We start from the raw sequence: 21,299 nt of genomic DNA on the forward strand, positions 1-21,299 counted from the left end.
TTGGGCCGCCCTGGCGAGGGCCCCGCGCCGAGGGCCGGGCTGGGCAGCAGCGGGGCTTGGCCCCGCGCCGTTTCCTTTGTCGCTCTTGCTGCCCGGTCTCCCAGCGCGGGTTTGTTTGCTGACAAGGGAGATCCCTTTGCCGTTCTTGAGGTGGTGAAGTCCCTGGGATTAGGCTCGCTTCTTAATTCAGAATCCCCAACAACCGCTAAAAGCTGTAGAAGTGAGGGGAAAAAATAATAGTGAACCTTCATAATTCTGGTGAAATCTTTTAAATAAAGCAGTAAGTAAATGTTGTACCCTTCTATATCCCCACAACACAGGGAAATAGTTGTTAWGAATAAATAATGTTAAAAAATACTCTAAATGGAAGGCATGGCTTAGTAATCACCCAGTGAGTTGACTCTTCAGTCATCCAGTTGCTGTGTACAGTGATAGAGCCAAGAAATACTTTGCTGGATTAATTTAGATGCTTAGGTTTATTTGGGTCGCACAAAGAGGGAACAGGAGCAAGGGAAGAGGGGGAGAAAGGAGCAGGGGCAGCAAGAGGGATGGAAGTAGCGAGGGGAGAAGGATGGGGACCGAGGAGGGAAAGGGGAGCGCGGGAGTGACAGGGAGTTGGAGGCAGGAGACCCGGGGAGGGAGGCGGAGGAGCAGGGTCWAGAGGGGGAGATGGAGGGTAGCAGACAGGATTGAAGAGGCTCAGAGGATTCCCCCAGCACTAGGAGAGCATCCAGCCTCCCCAGGTAGAAGACACAAAAACCCTTGGTGTATGTAAATCTATGTAATACCCATCCACAGGTAAATGACTTTTTATGCAAAACGCCCTCGTGTCCTGCTGGCACAGCCCGTGTTGGCTGATCTGGTTTATCATGCTGGAGCAGTCAGTGCATTTTATTCCCAGGGCAGCAAACCCTTGGGTCGCGCTCCCTTCTCGGACGAGGGAAGTTTGGAGCAGGAGGAGTCGGCAGCGCTTCCCGGCCCCGCCACGAGGCTGGCTGGCACACACAGCCCTGTCCTCTCTGCTGTCATAAGAGGAAGAGCTGATTGCTCAACTTCCTGAGGTGCTTTTTGTAGTTCTCATGAATTATTTAATTGCCTGGCTTTGCATTGGTTAGCATTTTATAGACCTGCTGTCGCTACATCAAAGAGTTCAGTTCTGGCAGATTGGGGAGGTTCCTCGCGACTGGAAGCTCCAGAAACCAAGGAGACAAATCCACTTAGTTTGTGTGCRGATTCCAGGCGTTCTTTTGGGTAATGCGTGCAGAAACTGCTGGTATCTGCTGCTCCCAAGCGCCTCTCAAACATCTCCACTTTTGTCTTCAAAAGTTGTCATCTTTGTTTCTTGCAGCATTGGGTTTGGGTTGTATTGACACTGAGCTGAAAAAGTGAGGATGACATAAGATTAACCCTCATGTTACATTTCTCTTGATATTTAAACATCTGAGTAATCAAGAGTTTTAATCTTACATGAAGCTTCCCTGGATTTTTTTTTTCTTGCAATAATCATAAACCCAAGAATCAAGTTGCAAAAACTAAAAGAAATTTGGTTCGTGTGATTGTTTTCCTTAAAGCAAAAAACTTGTCAAATTTTGTTCCCCTGTTTCCACCTATGTTTCTGGCCTGTGTTAAGAAGGATGGTAACTGCAAGGAATCTCTGCTAAAAAACTCCATCTGCACAGACTGATTTTTCTCTKCAGTCATTTTAGTAGTATTCCTAGATTAACTCAACAAAGAGTAAAAGCATAAATAATAGAAAAGAATGTCTGAAGTCAGAAACTGCTTTCAGGATTTGAGGACAGTAGTAGGGGTACTTTCTTAACAATCCCGTCTCAAAACGCTCTTATTTGTTTGCTCTTGCCTTTTCTATCTCCAAAATTTAAATATTCTAGTTACCTTTTTTTTTATGGTTCCTGGACTATCCTGAATGATCAAAAATACTATGTGATGTTTTAATAGCAAACTGAGGCTTTCTAAAATACAAAGAAATCCGTATAGCATTGTTTGGCCTAGAGTGTGCTGAACACTACATCGAATTTGATCTCATCTATGCAGTGGACAAGACAGTTACCTTCCTTGCTGAACAACTAGTTATTCCCTCAAACTAATGGAGCTAATTAAATCAGCATCTTTGTAGGGGGCTGTTATTTGGTTTGGTTATGCCGACACCCAGCTTCTGCTCCTCTAGAGCAAGATGAAGTTCATGCAGTTTATAAATGTGTTGCTTGAACTAAAGCTAAGTTTAGTTTAGGGCTCAGATTAGGAGTTCAGGTTAGAAAAGGCCAAACTCTGCTCAGCTACATTTGTGGGCAGTTGGTCAAGAAGTAGACGGGACTTTGAAGTTCATAGCTGATACATCAGCATGCATCCCTTCCTCGTATTTTTCTGATTCCTTTCAGGATAGGACCTGAAGGCTGCTGACTAAGGCATAGGTGATAGCTCTAAACTCAAGGGCAAGACCAACTTTAAGTAGGTTTTTGAGAAGTTGGCCCAATTGTGTTGGATCCTAATAAGAATGGAGGATATATTTGATATRCATCTGTTGAAGAGCTGTAGTCTTAATGCACCTTAACCACTAAACATTTGGCTGCTTGGTGGTTCCACCTTTTCATCCTAAGCTCTAGAGCAGCTGAATAAGGGGTAAACTGATGGTGGAAGCTAGCAGATTTTTAGTGTTGGACACCTTCTGGCTGCATTGTTTGCTTTTATTTACAAGCTGCTGGCTTTGTATAACTAAATCAGTATGTGAAGTTTAGGAAAAAGTCTGATGCTATAGTGGTTATTTTTAAAATACTAACCTGAGTCATAGGTCTTGTTTTATCTGTGGTGGTACAGAAGCAGCAGGAGATGAGCCAGTTGTTCTGAGGGTTTTGTTATGCTGTAACTGTTTCAAGTAATCCCAGATAACATGGTAGTCAAGTTTACTGCCTAGGAAGCTGGCAATATTTCTATAAACTTGGAAACCCKGAGTTAGGAATCTTTTGAAAAATAGTTACTTCATAGACTTAAAATCACCTTAGGTATGTTCCAGCTGGAGTATTTCATTGTAATGTGCAGGAGGAACAGGAAGGGACATGATAGAGAGCTCTATAGCTCTAAATTTTCAAATAAATTTTAATTTCTTGCTTCTCTCATTTTACTTTGTAGGGTCCTGAAGCCCCCAGGAGGTGGTTCTAGTAATCTCTTTGGCAATGCAGAAGAAGTTTCTTCTTCCAGCAGGCCACACCGGATGGCATCTAATATCTTCGGAGCATCTGAAGAACCGCAGAACATTCCAAAAAGAACAAACCCACCAGGTAAGAGCAGCCGCCTTCCCCAGGGTGGYGAGGCCCTGAGTTGCAGAACAGTGCTGGTTTTGTGCCCTTACTGCAATCTGTCTTTTCTAAATGACATTTTACAAATGCACTGCTTGGGCACTAAACCTCTTCACACTTTGGAGGATATATGTGAACAATCTGCACGTTCACAGACGTTTTAGTACTTCATCTTTGCTAAAAGTTTTTCCTAGTATTGAAGTCTAGGAAATGATGACGGAAATTGCTTCMATTGCTAGAGTTCTGTCATCAGTTAGTGCGCGAAATACAGCTGTGAATTTCAGATTTTCTGGTGAATTCTTGTTGTGAAGGATTTTAAGCTGTAGCTCCGGATAAGCAGAAGTAAGTCTGCTTAAGTCTGCCCTTTGAGGCAGTAGGGTCYTCAAAGTCCTCAAATGTTCTTTTTTATTATTATTATTGTTGTTATAGGGTAGTAAACTAAGTTATCTAGAACAAAAATCTTACCACCTTGCAGGGGGTAAAGAGAGTGGCATTTTTGAGGATCCCAGTTTGGCGCAGCCTCGACCGCGCGTAAACCCACCTGGTGGGAAGACGAGCGATATCTTCGGGTCTCCGGTATCTACCAGTGTTGTGCGAGCACATCCAAACAAGCCTAAGGTATTTGTACTTCTTTTCACTGTCAAACGAGGCTAGTGGTTCAATGAATCATCATACAGTCTTGTCAGTGACGCAACACCTGTAATCTTTTTAAGATGAGAGGCCTAAATTATGCATATTGTAACTTCAAATTAGGCAGTGTTATTCCTGAGGCCTCTTTTTTGCCAGCTTTTTATCTTTTGTGTATCAGCTTTCTGTGAGCTCCATCGTCTGCAGCAAAACTATTAATTATGTTGTGGATGCGTAAGAATAATGAAGGCCAAAGGGTTTCAGCCCCAAGTACAGCTGTAGCTCTTGACTCGCAGCCAAGAGACGTATAGGATTGTTGGCTTCAGCAGGCAAGAGATAGCTCTTTGTTCTGCGGTTCAGCAGAGGAGATCTCGACACCTGCGTCAGTGAGTTACCATCACAAATGTGTGTGTGAATTGGCTCTCCTCTTCATGTGTCTAATACGTGTATCCCCATTCAACAGGAAAGCGCACTGATCAGCAGTGAAAAAGCTCGTTTAAAGATCAGCCTTGAGTTTCAGGTGCAGCATGTGCTTGGATTTCTGAGGTCAGACACAAGCATTTGTCACTGTATCAGATTTTATCTGCCAGTCTTAGAACTGGGCTGTATRAATTTATAAGCGAGTATAGCTATTTCTCTCCCTCTTTCTTTTTTTAAACAGGAGGAAACATTGCCAATTATTTCTGTATTTAAATGCCCTATATCTGTCTTGTAAACTTCTGCCTTGCACTAAATGCATACTATTAAGTGAGTAGCTCCCATGTTGACAGCGTTCCTTATAACGTCAAGCATTTCCAAAACTTAGCATCAGGGGGCTTTTTCAGCAGACTTGATTTCAAAAAGAAGTGTCAGCCGCTTTTCTCCTGGGGTTTTAGGGTAAAGCTGTTAGTCCATTTTGACTCCTTTTCTCTCCTCTTTTCCCCTCTTTTTTTTTTTTTTTTTAATAGATTTCAGAATATTTTGGGAGATTCAAATCTTGAGAGAAACAAAAGACTCCAGGAGCTGGGTTTTGGGGGAGTAGCGCTTTTAGAGTTAGGAAGGAGTTTTGTTTTATTTGTTATTTCCTTATTGTGTGGTCTCTGTTTAATTGTCTTGCTTTTCTCTCTCTCTCTCTCTCTATATATATATATATATTTTTTTTTTTTAATGTAACATCTTAGTTCCTAGGAACTCCTGGCTAGACGGAGGACAGCACTTTGGAAATTCCAGTGAATTTAGCAAGAATAATTGTAAATGTAGAGGTAGAAAGGGAGATTGCCTATTTGCAACAACTACTGCAAGTTGAACTTAATGAGTGAAAAAACATGAAAGCTTTACTGAAGTACTGCCATGTGTTTCTGACAACTAATTAGGGTGACTAGAAAAAAATGGTCTTAAAAGGCTTCTGATTGCTCAAAAACTAAAGTTTTAAGTCATTAGATCAGAAACAAAGCAAGACTTGGAGGACTTTGTGACAGAGTGGCTGTTTGAGAAATGCCAAGTACTAAGAAAGTTTTTATTTTTTATTGCAGGATCACATTGTCTTGAAAGAAGATGAAACACCAAAGAAGCTAGAAGGTTAGCAAGAGAAACCATTTTCTCTGCTGTTTTTTGAGATGTTAGCTAAGGAGGAGTTTGCCTTGCTTGTGCTTCCTCTTAAAAATATAAGATTTATATTAAGACTTAYATAAGCCTTAGCTGATGTTTAGGATAATGTAACTGAATGAATTTTTGATTAAGCCAAACTACAATTTGAATTCTGGGAAACAGTTCTCTTACATTGATGGATGGATGGAATCTGYATAAACAGAAAAAGTTCCTGTCACATTGCTCCTTTCTCCTTGCTGCTTCCTTCAAATGTGCAATTTTGGCCTGCAGTATTTTGTAAGCACCAAGTAGCTGACTTCAGTGCACAGCACACTGCTCTAGTTACCAGTGTTGCAAGAATGATGGCAGTATTGCCCTGGAGCTTGTGTGAAAGCAGTCGTAGGCACGCTGCATTTCCCATTTATCAGAAAGGGCTGAAGTAACGTGGAACGTACGGAGTGCTCAAGGAAGGGAAATGGAGAAGTGAGATTTGTCCTTGTGCCCTTCAGCCTTGCAGGAAAAGTGAAGAGGCTCTGAGAAACTATTTTTAGTGTGCTGTGGATGTAAGATGTACTACTAGAGAGTAACAAGCTTTTCTTTTTTTTTTTTTTTTAAATTCAGCTACAGAAAACAACAAATCTCAACTGGAAAGTGGAGGCGAGAAAAAAGATGTGGGCAAAGAGGAGCGACTCAAGGAACCAGAACCCAAGCTAGACAATCACGAGCCCAGATTAGGGCCAAGGCCGCGCTCGCACAACAAAGTTCTCAATCCCCCCGGGGGGAAATCCAGCATTGCCTTCTACTAGGGACAGCTGTTCACTAACTGAGTCTGCACAGAAACTCTTGTCTGTGGTTGTGAGGTCAGTTTGGAGACTATTGCTTGTGGACAGATTGTTAAGGCAGATGTATGAGGGTTATGCCAAAATGCGTAGGAAGGATAACCTGACAATTTGGGGAGGGAGGGCTGGGGCAGGGGGTGGAAGGGGGACACGTGGAAGAGTATCAGGCTGCATGGGTGGGTGGTGAAGAGGGACATTAGTGTAACGTCGTGGAAAAAATCGCTGCTTTGTCGTGAGTTCTTCAGATTTAGATTCATAGCTAGCTAGTGACTTGGGATGCCCTTGTGGAGTCAGGCTTTTCCGTGTGTAAAACATTGTGAGTGGGTAGGGACCTGGAGGCTGAGTCAGGAATAGTCTTAAGCACAGCATAGCCAATGCTCTTCTCTAGGCAAAATAAGGTAGTTTCTCGATGCGAGTTGATTTGCAGTCACTTTAATGTAAATATGTTCCGCTGGGACAAGTAGTCCTGTTGTGTTCTTGAACATCTTTAGTGTTTGCTTGTTTTTCTCCTTCCTTCCTCCTCCAGAGTACATGATTGCTGAAACAAGGACAAAACACTATGAAATTTTCTTTTATACTGTCAGAAGCCATTATGCATTAGTGAATATTTTGGTGTTCCTCTCCTATTCGCAGATCTTTCTGCTGCCTTCAGTAATCTGCCGATTACTAGTAGCCATTGACAAAGGGTAAGATCAGTCTGATAGACCATATCATGTAAGTGCTTCTAGAAGACTTTTATTTGGAAATCCTGGTAGAGTGCTTGAAGATTTCTCGGTAATGATTTGGGTRCAAATAGAAGCTTTATGGTTGTCTTTGAATAGCAGCAACTTTATCCAGGTACCATGGAGAATGAACGGAGGTGTCTAGTTAGCTTTGACCTGCCTATATGGAAATGCCTTAGCTTCTGCAGGGGCTTTGCCTTGGAGCCCTGCAGAAGCCAGGACTGTTTGACTGTCTTCACCACAGTGCAATTTTTTGTTTGTTCGTCTGTGCTGACTCCGTTAGTGAATTCTTGTGTCTTTAGTCGGCCTTACCTTTGCCTTTGATTGCCTCAGAATTTGGTTGGTGTGGGGTGAGAGCAACTCAGATTATCCCCAAGCCATGGCTGTAGCTGTTTGGATACGTTCTGTACACTGTCCTAGTCGCACAAAGATTTTTAGCAATACAGACCCTTTGGGCATGCTGGCTACCTTAAATCATGTTTCGAAGATGTGCGTAGTTTTTCGCAAACTGTGTGTTGGGGAGGGTCGCTCCCACATTAACTCTCTGAATGTACTTTGAGCATACTGAGCTCTCATACTTGAATGTTAACGTTAGCTGCTCAGACTGCTCAGCGTATATGATGGTGACTTTTTAAATCTGACATATCAAAACAGGAGTTGTTCAATTACACCAAAGAACAAGTGGCCTTATCTGCATGTATTTACTGCTTCTCTAGCTCCCTAAAACTGTTCCTGTTTAGAGGGGACCATGGCTGGGCCAGGTGCTGATCATCCTGAGTGCAGAGCTTGCTGGACTGCTCTGCTTGGCCCCTGCTAGGTGCCTGCATGAAGACCTATCTGCCTTCTCAATGTGTGAAAGTACTTTGTGGCAGCAGGAGGGTAGAAATGTCCCTGGAAAGCAGAAATGTCAATGCCTTTGTACCTGTCAGATAGATGTGGAGCTCCCTGTTGTTTGTCCCCCGGGAGAATATCCCAGCTGCAGCCCCATTCTGGAGCTACGTTGCTTCTCAATGTGTGTTTCCTACCAGCTGACCTCGAGTCTGGCCAAGTCCCAGAGGTTTCTGTCTTTCAAATGTGTTTCGGTGCTGACAGGGTTTTAACAGGTAACCAGATCGACAAGTCAAGAGCGTGTTCATGGAAGAGTTTAGCTGTAATTAGTGCTGCAGTGCCCACTTTAGACTTGGCTTCATTTAGGGCCTTGAACGTTAGATAGAAATGCTGATGTGCATTGGCTACAGTGCCTGTCTTCTGAACAGCAACTTCCAGCTGGGCCTTAAATTAGCTAAAGTGTAATCATGTTCTTGCATTTCCTTCTTCGGAATCTATTTTCAACTCATCAAGTTTGATAAGAACCCTTCTTTTCCCTAAACAAGGGGCAGAAGGGGATTGGAAATCAACTCTTGAATGGTGAATTTGTCAATAAACCTCTGTATTTTGTTATTCCACCACGTGCTGTATACGCCTGTTTGTTATTAATAGATCCATAGCCTGTTTCATCAGAAGAAACACTGGTGTTATGCTCTGGATGTGCAAGCTCCTTGGGGCAGCTCGAGGAACGAGCGCCTGCCCTCCCTGAGGAGTGTGAGGGGCGAAGAGGAAGGGCAGGCCCTTCTGATCCACGTGCGGCCGTGCTGGGGGTGACGTTCTGTTCTGCTTCACACAGCGCAGGGATGCTCTTACTGCGCTCCACGCATCTTGTAAACACACTGAAGCATTCAGATGTTTAAAGTCACCTCCAAAGGAGGATGTCCTGTTTAAGAAGTGATATCCCCACCTCTTCACAACACTTCTGGTAAGCGYGTACGCTTCTTGTGCGCCAGCCATCTGAGGCAGCAGGGCAGAGGGAACCACAAATACACCAGATCAGTTACGCAACAGGGGGGAGCGCTTCTAGGCCTCGCTGCTGCTTAGTCCCTGACTTTGCCACCGTGCTTGTCTAGCACGAGGCCACAGTGTGCTCAGAACAGACCAGCTGCAGGGTGGTGTCGCCCATTCTGATCCCTATCAACCCAATTAGCCCAGATCAGCACGCGGTTCCACTGCTAAGGCTGATGCTCCTATGCAGCACCTTTCTTTCAAGCAAATGCTTGTTGGATCACTGCATAACCCACACTAAACAAGAGATTTTGCTGCAAAAGAGATTTTTTTTTAATGAGGAAGGTCTATCTGAGTTTACTGAAAACTGTATGAAAGTTGKTTTTTTTTTCTTTTTTTGATTTTTTGAATTACTTATGGAGGTTGATCAGACATGGAATATCTGAAACTCATTCTTGCAACTTGTCTAATGGGAGAACCTTGTCTTAAAATAAGATTCTAGGGACACAATTCTCTACAAACTAAGTATCTGCTTTTGTGAATTTCCTATTAATTCCAAGACAACTGAATAATTCTTGCAGTTGCTTGTATGCAATGTCACAGGGCTGCAGAGAAGCCTGAGTATCCTGTTACCTGTCCAATCTTTATATTACTGRGAACAGTTTGGTATCTCCCTGTGAAGGTATGTGGGGTGCTCACCCGCATCTTCAGCGCTATACTGGAGCCAACTGGCCACCCAGCATTTCGTTCCCTTGATCTGTCTCTTAAGGAATTTTGCTTGAGGCTCTGATGAAATTCTGTATCTGATTATTTATTTTGGGGGTAAATTTTATCCTCTCGAGTCCAACTTTCCTTTTCTTTCAGTTGCAACCTTTCATCTTGTTAACCCGCTCTAAGGCAGAGCTGTTTATTGTAAGCGTAGTGGTCTACCTGAACYAAGATCTTAATACGGTGCCAGTTTCTTCATGATGATGATGTCTTTTCTTGCACTGTTTCATAGCACATGCTCTATAAAAGTGCTTAGCATGTTTCCTGGGAGAATGTACCAGAATTAAAGCACCGTAGTGCAGACTGCTACTGCAAATTGCCTGAGCCTGAGCTCCCTTTCAGCTGTCAGTTTGTATTTCAAGAGCTGTTTCTTGCTGTGCTTTACACAGCAGAAAGTTGTGCCAGAATGGGGCAGCAAAAGCTCTTTCCGCTTCCAGGGGTGCCCGAGGCTCAGGAAAGGGTGATTTTTATTACCCAGATAAATGATCACGGTGGCACCATGGAAATTAAACCTTGACTAACTGATTGCTGCTTTCCATTTCTTACAGCACTCTGGCCTTCATGAATGCCACTCTTTAATCTTCCTGGCATGCTCAGCGTGGGGAAGTGCGATGACTTTCTAGAAGGTCTCTCAGCAGTGATCTCTGGCACCCCAGCAACAGCTGTTAAGCAAGAAGCTAGAGGACAGGAAAAGTGCAGGTAGCTGTCTTGTCAGCAGTGGAGTAATTAATGAAAAAAGTAGTTAAAAGGGAGCAAGAGGAACTCCTTCATATTCCTTAATACAGATTATTAGGTGCTGTTACAGGAAACTTTATTCTCTACCTCCTCATTGTAGTTATGTCAGCTTCAAGATTTCTTAGTGTGAGCTTTAAGACGCGAGCAGCCTTGCAGGAGCAGCTCACCCCTGTTAGAGGCTCTGACACTGTTCCTTTAATCAGCCTAACCCAAAAATGGGCTAAGAGCCACCGGCTTGAGGRCCACTACAATTTGCTTGTCTTTAGAATATATGAAAAGGTTTATAAATAAATGAAGACTGCCTTCACTTTGCACAGATATTGTCAAAAAACTTCGTAGTCAAGTAAGTTGTGTCCATGTCATAAAACTGAAGGAAACCTGGGAGGCTTCCAAGGCTGGAGTTTCAGGAGCACTGAGAAGCAGTGGCAGGTTTAAGGGCACTCTATCACACCCCTTCAAAAAAGCAGTATAAAGTTTCTTCTAAGAGGGAATTCAATCCTGGGATGGCAGATGAGGAAGAGCAGGATTGGCGCTTCTCCACAACACACAAAATACAGGGTTTCTGGGGGCAATCCCAGCACAAGAACAACCCTTGTGAGGGCGGCCATAGCGGCATGGGGCTGCTCTATAAACCCATGAAGCTCAGGATTACCTGCCAAGGAGGCTGGCTGCAGCAGTAGGCATTGCTTTTAAACCAGGTGGTCATAGGATCTGGCACACAAAAGCAACATAGCTGGAAATTCAGCTGGGAGTTTTCTAGGAAGAAAAAAAACAAAAACAACAATCTAGGAAAAAAAATACCATTGGTCTCATGTACTAGTCCAGTGAAAACACCAGGGTCGGGTAGCAGGTATAAATGCTGAAAGCTTGCAGGAAGCTTTAAACAAAAGCAGATTTCTCTATCTGCATCACACAAAAAGGACAAGTACTTACCTAGCTTATCTAGTACTGTTTAATCAGTGAATAAGCAGCTATGTGGGACTTGCTATTTGACTTCTCACTCCACCTCCAAGTTTCAGCTCCATTTGAATGCYTGAGAGAAATCCTTTAATTGTCTATACGAGGAAATGGATTCACTAGATGATCAACTTGCTTTAAGTTATTTTAAAGCAAAGTTCTCTAAAAGAGAAGACGTGTCTTCTTTCATAACCACCAAAGCCATGTGGATGCTGTCACTACCTACCTTACTTCTAACATAAATGCTAGTAAACTGAAAACATCTTGAACAGAGTTTCTCTCTGAAATTTGTAGTAATTTACTGCTTGTACTTGGCTATGTTAACRTTTACTTCATTCTTAAAGCATCCTTTATGTTTTTGTAAACACTCTGTGAGATTGCATAGCAGAAAGGCTCAATAAAGTAAGCTTTGGCATTTATGACTTAAGACTAACCTGGTTGAAAAGCCAACTGGAGATCAGAACTGCACCTGCTTTTGAGAGCAAATGAAGATGTGCCTTACGGAAGCATTTCTAGTAAATTAGCAAATAAGATATGCCTACACATGTGAAAGCTGATAATTTGAGTAACTTAGTCTCAGACTCCTGCCTCAAGTGTTAATTGTATGCATATCTAATTTGGAAGACTGCTGATCTGTGGCAATGGCTGGACTATGAGCGTGCGGAAGAGCGCGCTGCTGCTGCTGCTGCTGCTGCTGCTGCGCAGGCAGAAGGCCTGAGGCTGAGAATCAGCAGCAGTCCAGCCAGGTGCCCCTCCTGGGGACAATTTTAATGCAAGATTGAAAAAAGTTTAAAGAAACTATCTAACAGCTTATGAACATGCTTATATTTGGCTAATTTTACTTACTGGGGTGGTGKTACTTAAAAGCCTTTCCTGCGGGTTTCTCTGTGGCAGAGAACACCAAAAATAGTGTCTCAGGCCTGTTCCACTTGTGTTCCAGACACAGAGAACCGAAAACATTCCCTTTGTGCAGACAATTTCCTTCACAGATCTTAACGGATGACAGAACGAGGTTTCTCTTTAAGAATGTTTAAAATGCACAGGCTAAAAATTCCCTTTCAAGTAGAAATGATCAATACTGTGTCTGGCAGCCATCCCTCTTCTCTCACTGCAGCAGGATCAGCCGCTGGAGCCTTCATTCCTGGTGTCATCCTCCAGGAGCGGTGCCTGATCTGCTCCCTGTCTCTCCTCCTGCTCCGTGGGTGCTCCCTTCCGCGTCCGGTTCAGCGTTCCTCCCTGGAGGGGCACAGACACAGTCAGTGGCTGGAAGGACACTGGTTCTCCTGTCCACCTACACCTTCTCCCGCAACACTACAGCTGCCCAGAGCCTGCTACTAGGAGAGACCAGCACACACCACATCAGTATTTTACCAGATGTTTTATGCAGTCTTATTTTTGTGGTGGGAGAATTAATTGTAAACATATCTAACAGCTGTTATATTACATCAATCACAAAGAAAAACTTCACACAAGGCCTTTTTCACCTTTTGTCACACTTACCTGCTTCTTGTCCACCACATTGAGGCTAACAGAAGCAACAATACATGCAATAGTGTTGGCCAACATAAAGATCATCATCTGCTGCCAGCGCCACAGTGGGATCTTTAATTCACTAAAAAATAAATAAATAACTCATCACTTCATGACTCTTACGACATTACTTGCAGCTTCAGGTTGCGAAAAGACTGTTTACATTTCACACCACTCCCCTGAAGCACCACGAACGGTCTCTACTTTGACAAAAAGCAGGAAAAGCCTCTCACCTGGACTTCGTCCCTAGAATGTGTCCAACAATGAGGTTAGAAAGGCCAACGCCAACCATCTGCACAGAAGTTGCTAGTCCCATTGCAGTCCCTAATGTTGCTTGAGGCACCACAAGTGGTATGGATGGCCACATACTAGCCTGGGAAGGGCAGCGTAAAGGCAGGAATTAAGCGTAATTTAAAGACATTAGATAGTCATCAGTTTTAAAAAATAATTACGCCCACTAAACAAACATCCATGTCTTCCCCTAAAGCAGCCTGCCATTTATCCTCCTCGGCCTAGCCACAGGTTCTTGCCCCTTCCCAAGCCTTTTCTGGCAGCTTAAGGTAGTGTGTATCAGGCAGCCTGCAGAATGGGCACAGCCACGAACCACGACTAAAGCAGGGTGGTTTGTGAACTTACAGCAGCAAAGGAGTAAGTAATCCCCAACCAGATGGTAGCCACTAGTGGGGGGACAAACGTGAATGCCAGGAGAGCGAAGACTGGCAGAGTAAGCGCCGCACAGCCCACAGCAAAGATGCCTCTCAGTCCAACGTAATCCTGGCGAGGGAAACAGAGAAAGGCCTCTTAAAAGGGATCTCTGCATTCCCACAGGAAAGACACAATTGTATCCTTGCAGTTACGGAAATAAGGAGATGCAGAGTTGGACAAAACAGGGACTGCTCAGGTGTGAGTTGCCCTTTCCTATCCACCCGCCAACCTTATCTGGATCCCTTTCTATACCAGTYTCAGGCTTCAGGACAACATGCAGCCATTTCCCCAGGTTCGGGACCATACTGTGTGCAACCASAGCAGAATTAGGGAATGGAAGGAAAAGAGGTTAACTTAATATCTTCTAATTTATTTCACACAGAAAAACACTTTGCAGGTTGCAAGGAATGACAGACCTGCTTGTTTGGCAACAACAGGTGAAATTCTGGGTGTAGGGTTGATAACAAAGGCATTTGGAAATGCCTTTTCCAAGGGAAAAAAAAAAGAGCTCAGACACAAACAGTTAATTTTCAGCAAGTGAGCTCTTGCACTTCTGTTCCACAATTAATTATGAGCATACTCACAATTAATATGCCAACCGCTGCAGAGAGAACAAGGGAGCTGTCGTACACTGCCCCAGCGATATAAGCAGCTGCCTGCTGACTGTAGCCAGAATATTTATCCTGGATAAACTTGCTAAAAATAAAAGGAAGGAGAAAAAAAATTGCATAATTAGGATTCTTGATCTGGTTACTCTGGCAGAAAATAAGTCTAAGCACAAACACATGGACAGGAAGGGTTTTGAAAAGGATGACTTGCAAACAAGTTCAGTTGGTTTGTAGGTCCGGTCATTTGTTTTCTGGTTTGTTTTTATTTGCTTTTTTACTAGTACTCATCATAGAGAAGCTGTCAGCTTAAACCAACACTTTCAAGACTGTTTTGCAAAGTTAGAGTAAAACTGCAGGTTAAATTTGTGCATATGCACAACTGCATCAGCACAGCTCCTAAGCAGGACTGCAACTGCCCAGCCAAAACACACAGGCTGATTTTGTGTGTGTGTGTGTGTGTGTGTGTGTGTTTCTCTTTGAAGAGGTAGAAGGCCTTCTCAGTAGTGCAGTGAGAATGCTGAGAAGCAAGAAAATATTTAGAGGTCAAATACACTTAAACAATCCATCAGAGAAGATCAGCAGTTAAGTCTAACAGTTGTTAAAAGTACCAGGAACGCTCGCTCTCTCACTTTTGTTCTTTGGCACCTTTAAGGAGACCTAGCTAAGGGTCTAGCTACAGCTAAAACAGACTAAATTCTGTTCTCATTGTCAGGATGTCAGCCTTCTCTTTGCATTTGGGATGCACAAGAACAATATAAATTCTTAAATTCTTTATGGAACTTATAGTCACAACTCAACAGCTTTGAGACACTGGTTTATTTAGAGATCTTCTATTTATTTAAATCTAGCTTGGTTACTTACATGGTTACTAATTGTATTATTAAAACTAAGCTTTTATAGTTTGTGCTGTCACTGAAGTAGGAGACAWGACCACATTTCCTGAAGATTTATTCTAATAGACAATTCAGCAGACATCAGCAGCCTTGGCACTATAATTTTTCCCACTGGGAAGCAGCATGGCATCACTTGCCACAAAAGACGTTTAAAACGCAGTACTTGGTGCACAGATTTTTTGCTCTCCAACAGAATACATACAGAATTGCAACAGTTGGGGGTTTGTGTGACTGAAAAGCCCTATTTCCAGCTGAAAGGATAAGGCAGCTCACAGACTGCTCAGCTCATCCAGATCTTGATGATCCTTGCCATTTTTCATGTTTTATTTTACTTTTAAGAGCCTAATTGCTTGTTTGTTAAAAACACTTCTTCATTTCAGACTTYTGCGTGGCTTCCTATACATCACTAATGAAATACTCCCCCCCGAATATCATGTTTTTCTCTGGAACTTTTGCTAGTATAAAAATCCACAATCATTTTGTGCTAGAAGATGCATCGTCCACATTTTACAGACACAAGAAAGGCAAAAAATGAGAGTTAACGGCCGAGCCAGGCACAGAAGCAACAATCCCGTTTCAGTCACGCGGGTTGCTGCTTTAACTTGATAAAAAAAAAAAGCTGAACAAATGAAGGTTGCAGGTTTTGCATTGGGGTGCAGGGGTTTACTCACTCAGAAACCCAGGCTGATGCAAGCTTGGTGGTGTTTCTCCAAGGCAGAACTGCATGGGGTCTGTAAAACTAAAGCCCCAGCATCTCTCAAGGCTGCCACTTTGCAGGATTATTGCAAAAGGGAAATGTCTACAGGCTATTAAAAAAAAAAGAGCTTCCTCTCCTACCAAGTCTATTTCCCTTTAGCAATGTTCACAGCTTTAAATATTGGATAGAGCTTTTTCTTTTGAGATACTTTTGCTTTGCTTTAAAAGTCTTGTTTATCTTGGATCGTCTTTGAAASGAAAAGAAGGTCAAAGAGTCCTGATAGTCTTTAAATGAGTCTTAAAGACATGTTTTGTGTTTCAAGAGCAGCAGGAGCAAGCCTGTTTCCCACACAGCTGAAAATCAAGAGCTGCAAGGCTTGTGGGCTGATATCTGTCCGAGGGACTACAGCCATAGGGCCAGTACCTGGCATCTGCCACGAAAGGGAAGACCCCGTTGTAGAAGAACATGATGGTGAGGACCAGGAGCCAGTAGCGAAGGGGAAGCCGTCGGACGTCCTGGATGCGCTGCAAAGACAGGAYGCACCTTCACTCAGCAGGAAAGAGGCTGCGCTTTCACACAGACGTCCCCTCTGAAAGCTAGGTCATAAAAGGCTTAAGAAGGAACAGCACATAAAAGGGGATAGAAAGGCTGCTTGTGCACCTCTAAGAGAAATTTGGCATCTCCTGTGGCTTCAGGGCATCCCTTTTGTAATGGCACTCAGTAACAAAATAACAAAATAACAAAAACTCTTTGTATATTTAAAGGTTATGGCTGCAAGAAACTATTCTGAGCAGGCTCTACTCCGAACCTACTGCAAACTCCTATGTGAAATACAGGGAAAAGACAGTAAAACTACAGTCACAATACTGGGGTACAGAAATTACTGAGAGAACTGTCATGAGAAGGGAGCTATTTTCTGTCTCAGCTCCTGTGGCCTGGCAAGCAGTTCCAGAGAGGCTAGTACCCGGTTTTATCCATAAACAAATCCTCAATTGAGCCATCTACAGTCAAGGACTAAGTGGCTTGAAGAAGTAACATCCTGAGCGTGTCGAGTCAGCTCTCTGGAAAGCCAGAAATACATACACTCTGAACAAAAAATAATTTCTATTTGCCTGCCGGCTTGCAGGTGCAATATCCTCAGACTCAAAGAAGAGCTGTGCAAGATTTTGCAAAGTACCATTAGTGCCCTCCTGCAGCCCTGACAGCTCACTGTGCATTTCATGGTCACCCACCTCAGCTCTTCAAAGACCAAGAGGGAAACGCTGCCTGTGCGCCACGTACCACTTTCTTGGATTCTTGCTGGATGACCCCATCCAAGCCAAGCTGCTTCATGCCCACTTTATCTAGCACGCTGACTGCAATGGCTGAAAGGAAGCCAAGCACACACAGCAGGGTACCTGGAAAACACATAGCAGGCCGGGGAAGTTCCTCAGACTGGAGGGAGCTGAGGGACAGAAGCAATTGCACTCAAGGTGCAGAATTCTCTGCGACTCACCTTCCTGGTGACTCACCTTCCTGGCCTCTCCTGATGTTAACAGCCTTCCCTACTGCAGCTGGATAGGGGAACCATTTACCTCTTCACAGCTGCCAGGCACAGTCCTCAAGCTCTCTGGCCATTAAATTCTATTGCCTTTCATCAGTCACCATTATCCTGCCTGAAAGGTGTTTACTTATCCTGCCTTTTAATTTCATTTGCTTTAAAAACAAAACAACAAAAAAAAAAGCTGCATAGATTCATTTGCTTTAAAAAAGAAAATCTACAAGACTTGTGTTGGAGAGTAGGGTTTCCATGCTTAAAAAGCCCAGGCTGATGCAAGCTCTAAAACTCCTAAAATCATCCTAAAAGGCATGTCACAGGGCAGGTCTCCCTAACGCCATGGCTCCCTGCATTTCTGGAACATCAGACTATGTCAGTGCTGCCACTTGACTGCACGGTGACCCTGGATCATCCCTGCCACTAGGGGTGGCTCCCATTTCGCTGCACAGGAGGCAGGACAGAATCCCAAGCCTTGGAAAGCTGCAGAACAGATCGACACCTGGCAGATTCTGCTTCCCACAGTAATTTAAATCTACATCTTAGATGTATGTAAAACATAGAGCTCCCTGTGTAAAACAACTTATGCTGAGACCAATATAAGAACTATTTCAGAAATCAGTGGTATTTGCTGGCAAAATACAGAAGGACAAGTGCATTATATTCCTCTGTCATTTCAATCTCATTGTTTCCATTCATTCAATTGGAATAAAGCTACACTGAACACTGGTTATTCRTGACTGTAGATGCTAAAATATTACAGAGATATTGCAGAAACAAAGCTGCAGTGCAAACACCACAGCTTTAGTTAGGATTTTCAGGCAGCAATGCAGAAACTAAACAGTTCAGTGTCAGGAGGACAGGAGGCCAAAGAGCCAAAGGAACTCACCGCCCCAGAGCGTCCACTGTATTCCAAAGCGTGTCTCAAACTGCTGGGTGAAGAAGAAGTTGAGGACACTTCCAAGGCGGGAGAATGAGAGGGTCAGTCCAAAGGCCAGTGCCAGCTCCTTCCCTTTGAACCAGACGGCTGTGATACGGTTCTGCACAACTTGGAGAAGGCAAAAAAGCCCCTCTTGAACAGACAGACCTAGCCAGGAGCATTACACTGAAGGGATGAACAGAGCTRCTCAGGCTAGAGGCGTCTAGGAGGCAAAATACAGATATGTTGTGACTCTGGTGAGGTCTAAACAAAATGTGAATTCCTTACTAGTAAGGGATCCATTTCCAGAGCCAAAGAGCAGCCTCCCTGTCAGCATCAGTGGCAGGAGATATGGTGACCCCTTGAAATGAGAGCCCAGCGCAAAGATCGACGATCCCAGCACAGTCAGAAGGGAGAAAACAAAGACACCAACTAGAGAGAAAAGGTTTTAAAAAAAAAAAAAAAAGCAAATCTCAACAGACATGCTGAAATCAGGACAAAAGCATTTTTTGACCAAAAATAAATAAATAAGTTAATAAACCACCCTCAGAATACAAGTTAAACCTGAGTGCTTCCATCAACTTACATGTTTTGTTTAATTTTGTAAGAAATTTGTGGGAATATTTAAAACGAAAGAAACTTGTGGGAATATTTAAAATGACTAAGATATACTGCTAAGGCAGAAGCGAGGCAGAAGAGAAAGGAAGGACTCCACAGCTGCAATTCCTGCCCCGAGCTCCACGGCGGACTGCAGCCTGGAGCAAACCTTTCCTCTGCCTGCGCCTCGTCTCTGAGACGTGACCYGCGAGACAGAGCCCCGCTGGATTTGTTAGGATTGCCAGGCCCGAGACGACTCCAGGCACCAGAGCAAACATYGGGGCAGGGAGCACAACGCTATCGGCCTGTCCCATCCAAGGCAGGTATCCTGTCCTGTCTGTGCCAGAGGAAAGCGAGTTTACTGCCCTGCTGTGTAAATTCAGATAAGTCAGCAGTCAGAGGATGAAAAGGCCTCAGTTGCAAAACCTACTAAAAGCTACAGAGCAAATCCACTAAAGCCCTGGTCCTCGCTACACAAAGCTGCAGCTCCTCTCCCACGCCCACAAGATCTCACTCAAAGGAACCTTTGGTCATTCCTTTGCACTGACAGAACAGCCTGAATCACCACTTCAGTAGAAGAATAAATTGATCAGTCCTAAGAACTTACAGCGATTTCCCAGTTTATCGATCAGGAATCCAGCCAGAATCACCACTACTGCATTTCTAGGAGCAAACAAGAACAGAAATATTTGGGGCTTGGTTCAAGGAAACAACCAGCCCCCTCATGCACACACACAAAGTAGGAGAAAAGTGACTCACGTCCAAGCGTAGATGGCATACAGCAAGTTGTACTGTGCAGGTGTCATCCCTAAGCCTTCAACACAASCCACTGTGCTGTTTGGTCCGGTGCTGTTAGGATGGGTTCCATTGGGGCAGGTCAAATTCTGCAAAACGAGTCCAAGAATCCGTGTTAGAAAGTGGACAGGAAAACCCAAGCATTCCCAGGTCCCTTTAAAGATGATGGCAATTCTTTCTCACTGGATTTTTATTTCTCAGTTCCCACTTGCATGATCAGGAATTAGGAACTTGTCCCTTCTCCCCGAACAACAGCTGAGAAATGCCTGACCAGCAGAACTTCTCTGTCCTTTGCTGTGGCAGGAGCTGCAGGGCCACAGCGCTTTCCTACACACATCAGACCAAAAGAAAAGCCAAGAGTACGCAACGAGATTTATTTGATCTGTTACCTTCCAGTTTAGCTTGCTTCGATTCCTCGTGACATACTATAAAATTTTAAGCAGCACATAAAGGTAGCATTTAACAGCACCCCATTTTAGTTCACAGCCATGAAGCTTTTTGCAGTAGGAAAGGGGTAGCCCTGGAATGATTTAAAGAGGTTATTCTGCTATTGAAAAGAAACATCTCCCCAGGATAGGACTGGAAAAGGGAAAACTGGATCTTCCAGCTGCTAAAGATCTGCCCCTCTTAGGAAATGAGACTGCAGTTTCTACACTGATTCCCTGGAGTCTGGAGTATGTATTTTACGTATCACCTCTCCTTTATTCTGTAAATAAGTGATTGACTATTCTTCGATAGTCCCACAGAAGCAATGGAGTAACAAGGAATAAATACTGGCCTAAATTCTTCCTGTTTAACCCAGCATTTGTAAAGCAATAACAAATTGCACTCAGTCTAGCCTGATGTCCACTGTCCGAACAGTTACAGATTGACTTAAAGAAATGGTAAGATTTTCCCGAGCCTGTCATTCCAGGTTGGAGAGCAGCTATCCTGAGGTATCAGCTATCCTGAAGAGGAGCATTTCTCAGTGCCTGTGAGCACTGCTCATGTTTATCATCATGTTATGGCATCCTGTGCATCCCTAGGGATGGTGGGTGACACCGTGACACTTGGTGCATCCCTGGGGACCATGTGTGATGCCGTGGCACCCTGTGCATCCTTAGGAACCACGCATGAGGTYGTGGCACCCGGCACATCCCTAGGGACCACACGTGACACTGTGGCATCCTCCGCATCCCTAGGGACTGCGCGTGATGCTGTGGCACGCTGTGCATCCCTAGGGACAGCGCRTGACATCATGGCACTGTGCGCATTCCGAGGGATGGCGCGTGATGCCGTGGTACCCTGTGCATCCCTAGGGACAGCGYGTGATGCCRTGGCACCCTGTGCATCCCTAGGACTGCCAATGACCCCGCAGCATCGCTCTGTTCCGCAGCGGCGGGAGCTGCGGTGCCGGCGCAGGGAGCTGGGAGGCCTGCAGAGCCCACGGGTCTTTTCCACCCTCCATCGCAACTGGACTTTGAGGCCAGTCTGGCGGGGAGCGATGGTCTCCCGGAGCCCCAGCGCTGCTCCCGGGGCCGCACTCACCCCTTGGAACTGGTCCTGCAGCACGCCCGGGATGTCGAAGCAGAAGTAGGAGCCGAAGGTGAGCAGGCAGTTGAAGAGCAGCACCGAGAAGCGGTAGGCGGCTGCAGGGCAAAGGGAAGCGGCTCCGCCAGTGCCCCCAGCCGGGCCGCGCCGC

At 44.4% G+C, this 21,299-nt stretch overlaps 2 protein-coding genes across 2 annotated transcripts in view; one reads left to right on the forward strand and one right to left on the reverse strand.

The window, feature by feature from the left end:
* Positions 1-8,052, forward strand: part of JPT2 (Jupiter microtubule associated homolog 2) — an 8,241-nt gene extending 189 nt beyond the window's left edge. Inside the window, exons 2-5 of the mRNA XM_026042961.1 lie at positions 3,145-3,293; positions 3,787-3,929; positions 5,450-5,495; positions 6,126-8,052. Coding sequence (XP_025898746.1) covers positions 3,145-3,293; positions 3,787-3,929; positions 5,450-5,495; positions 6,126-6,310 — 523 coding nt within the window. The 3' untranslated portion in view covers positions 6,311-8,052. The remainder of the gene's footprint in view (positions 1-3,144; positions 3,294-3,786; positions 3,930-5,449; positions 5,496-6,125) is intronic.
* A 3,917-nt stretch (positions 8,053-11,969) lies between these two features.
* LOC112950440 (major facilitator superfamily domain-containing protein 1-like) overlaps positions 11,970-21,299 on the reverse strand; it is a 10,269-nt gene continuing 939 nt past the window's right edge. Inside the window, exons 2-13 of the mRNA XM_026042971.1 lie at positions 21,146-21,246; positions 19,583-19,707; positions 19,431-19,486; positions 18,515-18,658; positions 18,197-18,355; positions 17,055-17,170; positions 16,197-16,297; positions 14,160-14,271; positions 13,507-13,644; positions 13,104-13,243; positions 12,841-12,952; positions 11,970-12,576 (exon numbers count right to left, since the gene is read on the reverse strand). Of these exons, the coding sequence (XP_025898756.1) occupies positions 12,460-12,576; positions 12,841-12,952; positions 13,104-13,243; positions 13,507-13,644; positions 14,160-14,271; positions 16,197-16,297; positions 17,055-17,170; positions 18,197-18,355; positions 18,515-18,658; positions 19,431-19,486; positions 19,583-19,707; positions 21,146-21,246 (1,421 nt within the window). The 3' untranslated portion in view covers positions 11,970-12,459. The remainder of the gene's footprint in view (positions 12,577-12,840; positions 12,953-13,103; positions 13,244-13,506; positions 13,645-14,159; positions 14,272-16,196; positions 16,298-17,054; positions 17,171-18,196; positions 18,356-18,514; positions 18,659-19,430; positions 19,487-19,582; positions 19,708-21,145; positions 21,247-21,299) is intronic.

The sequence above is a fragment of the Nothoprocta perdicaria genome, unplaced genomic scaffold (genome assembly GCF_003342845.1).
Source record: "Nothoprocta perdicaria isolate Ctin4 unplaced genomic scaffold, notPer1 scaffold_319, whole genome shotgun sequence".
NCBI lineage: Eukaryota > Metazoa > Chordata > Aves > Tinamiformes > Tinamidae > Nothoprocta > Nothoprocta perdicaria.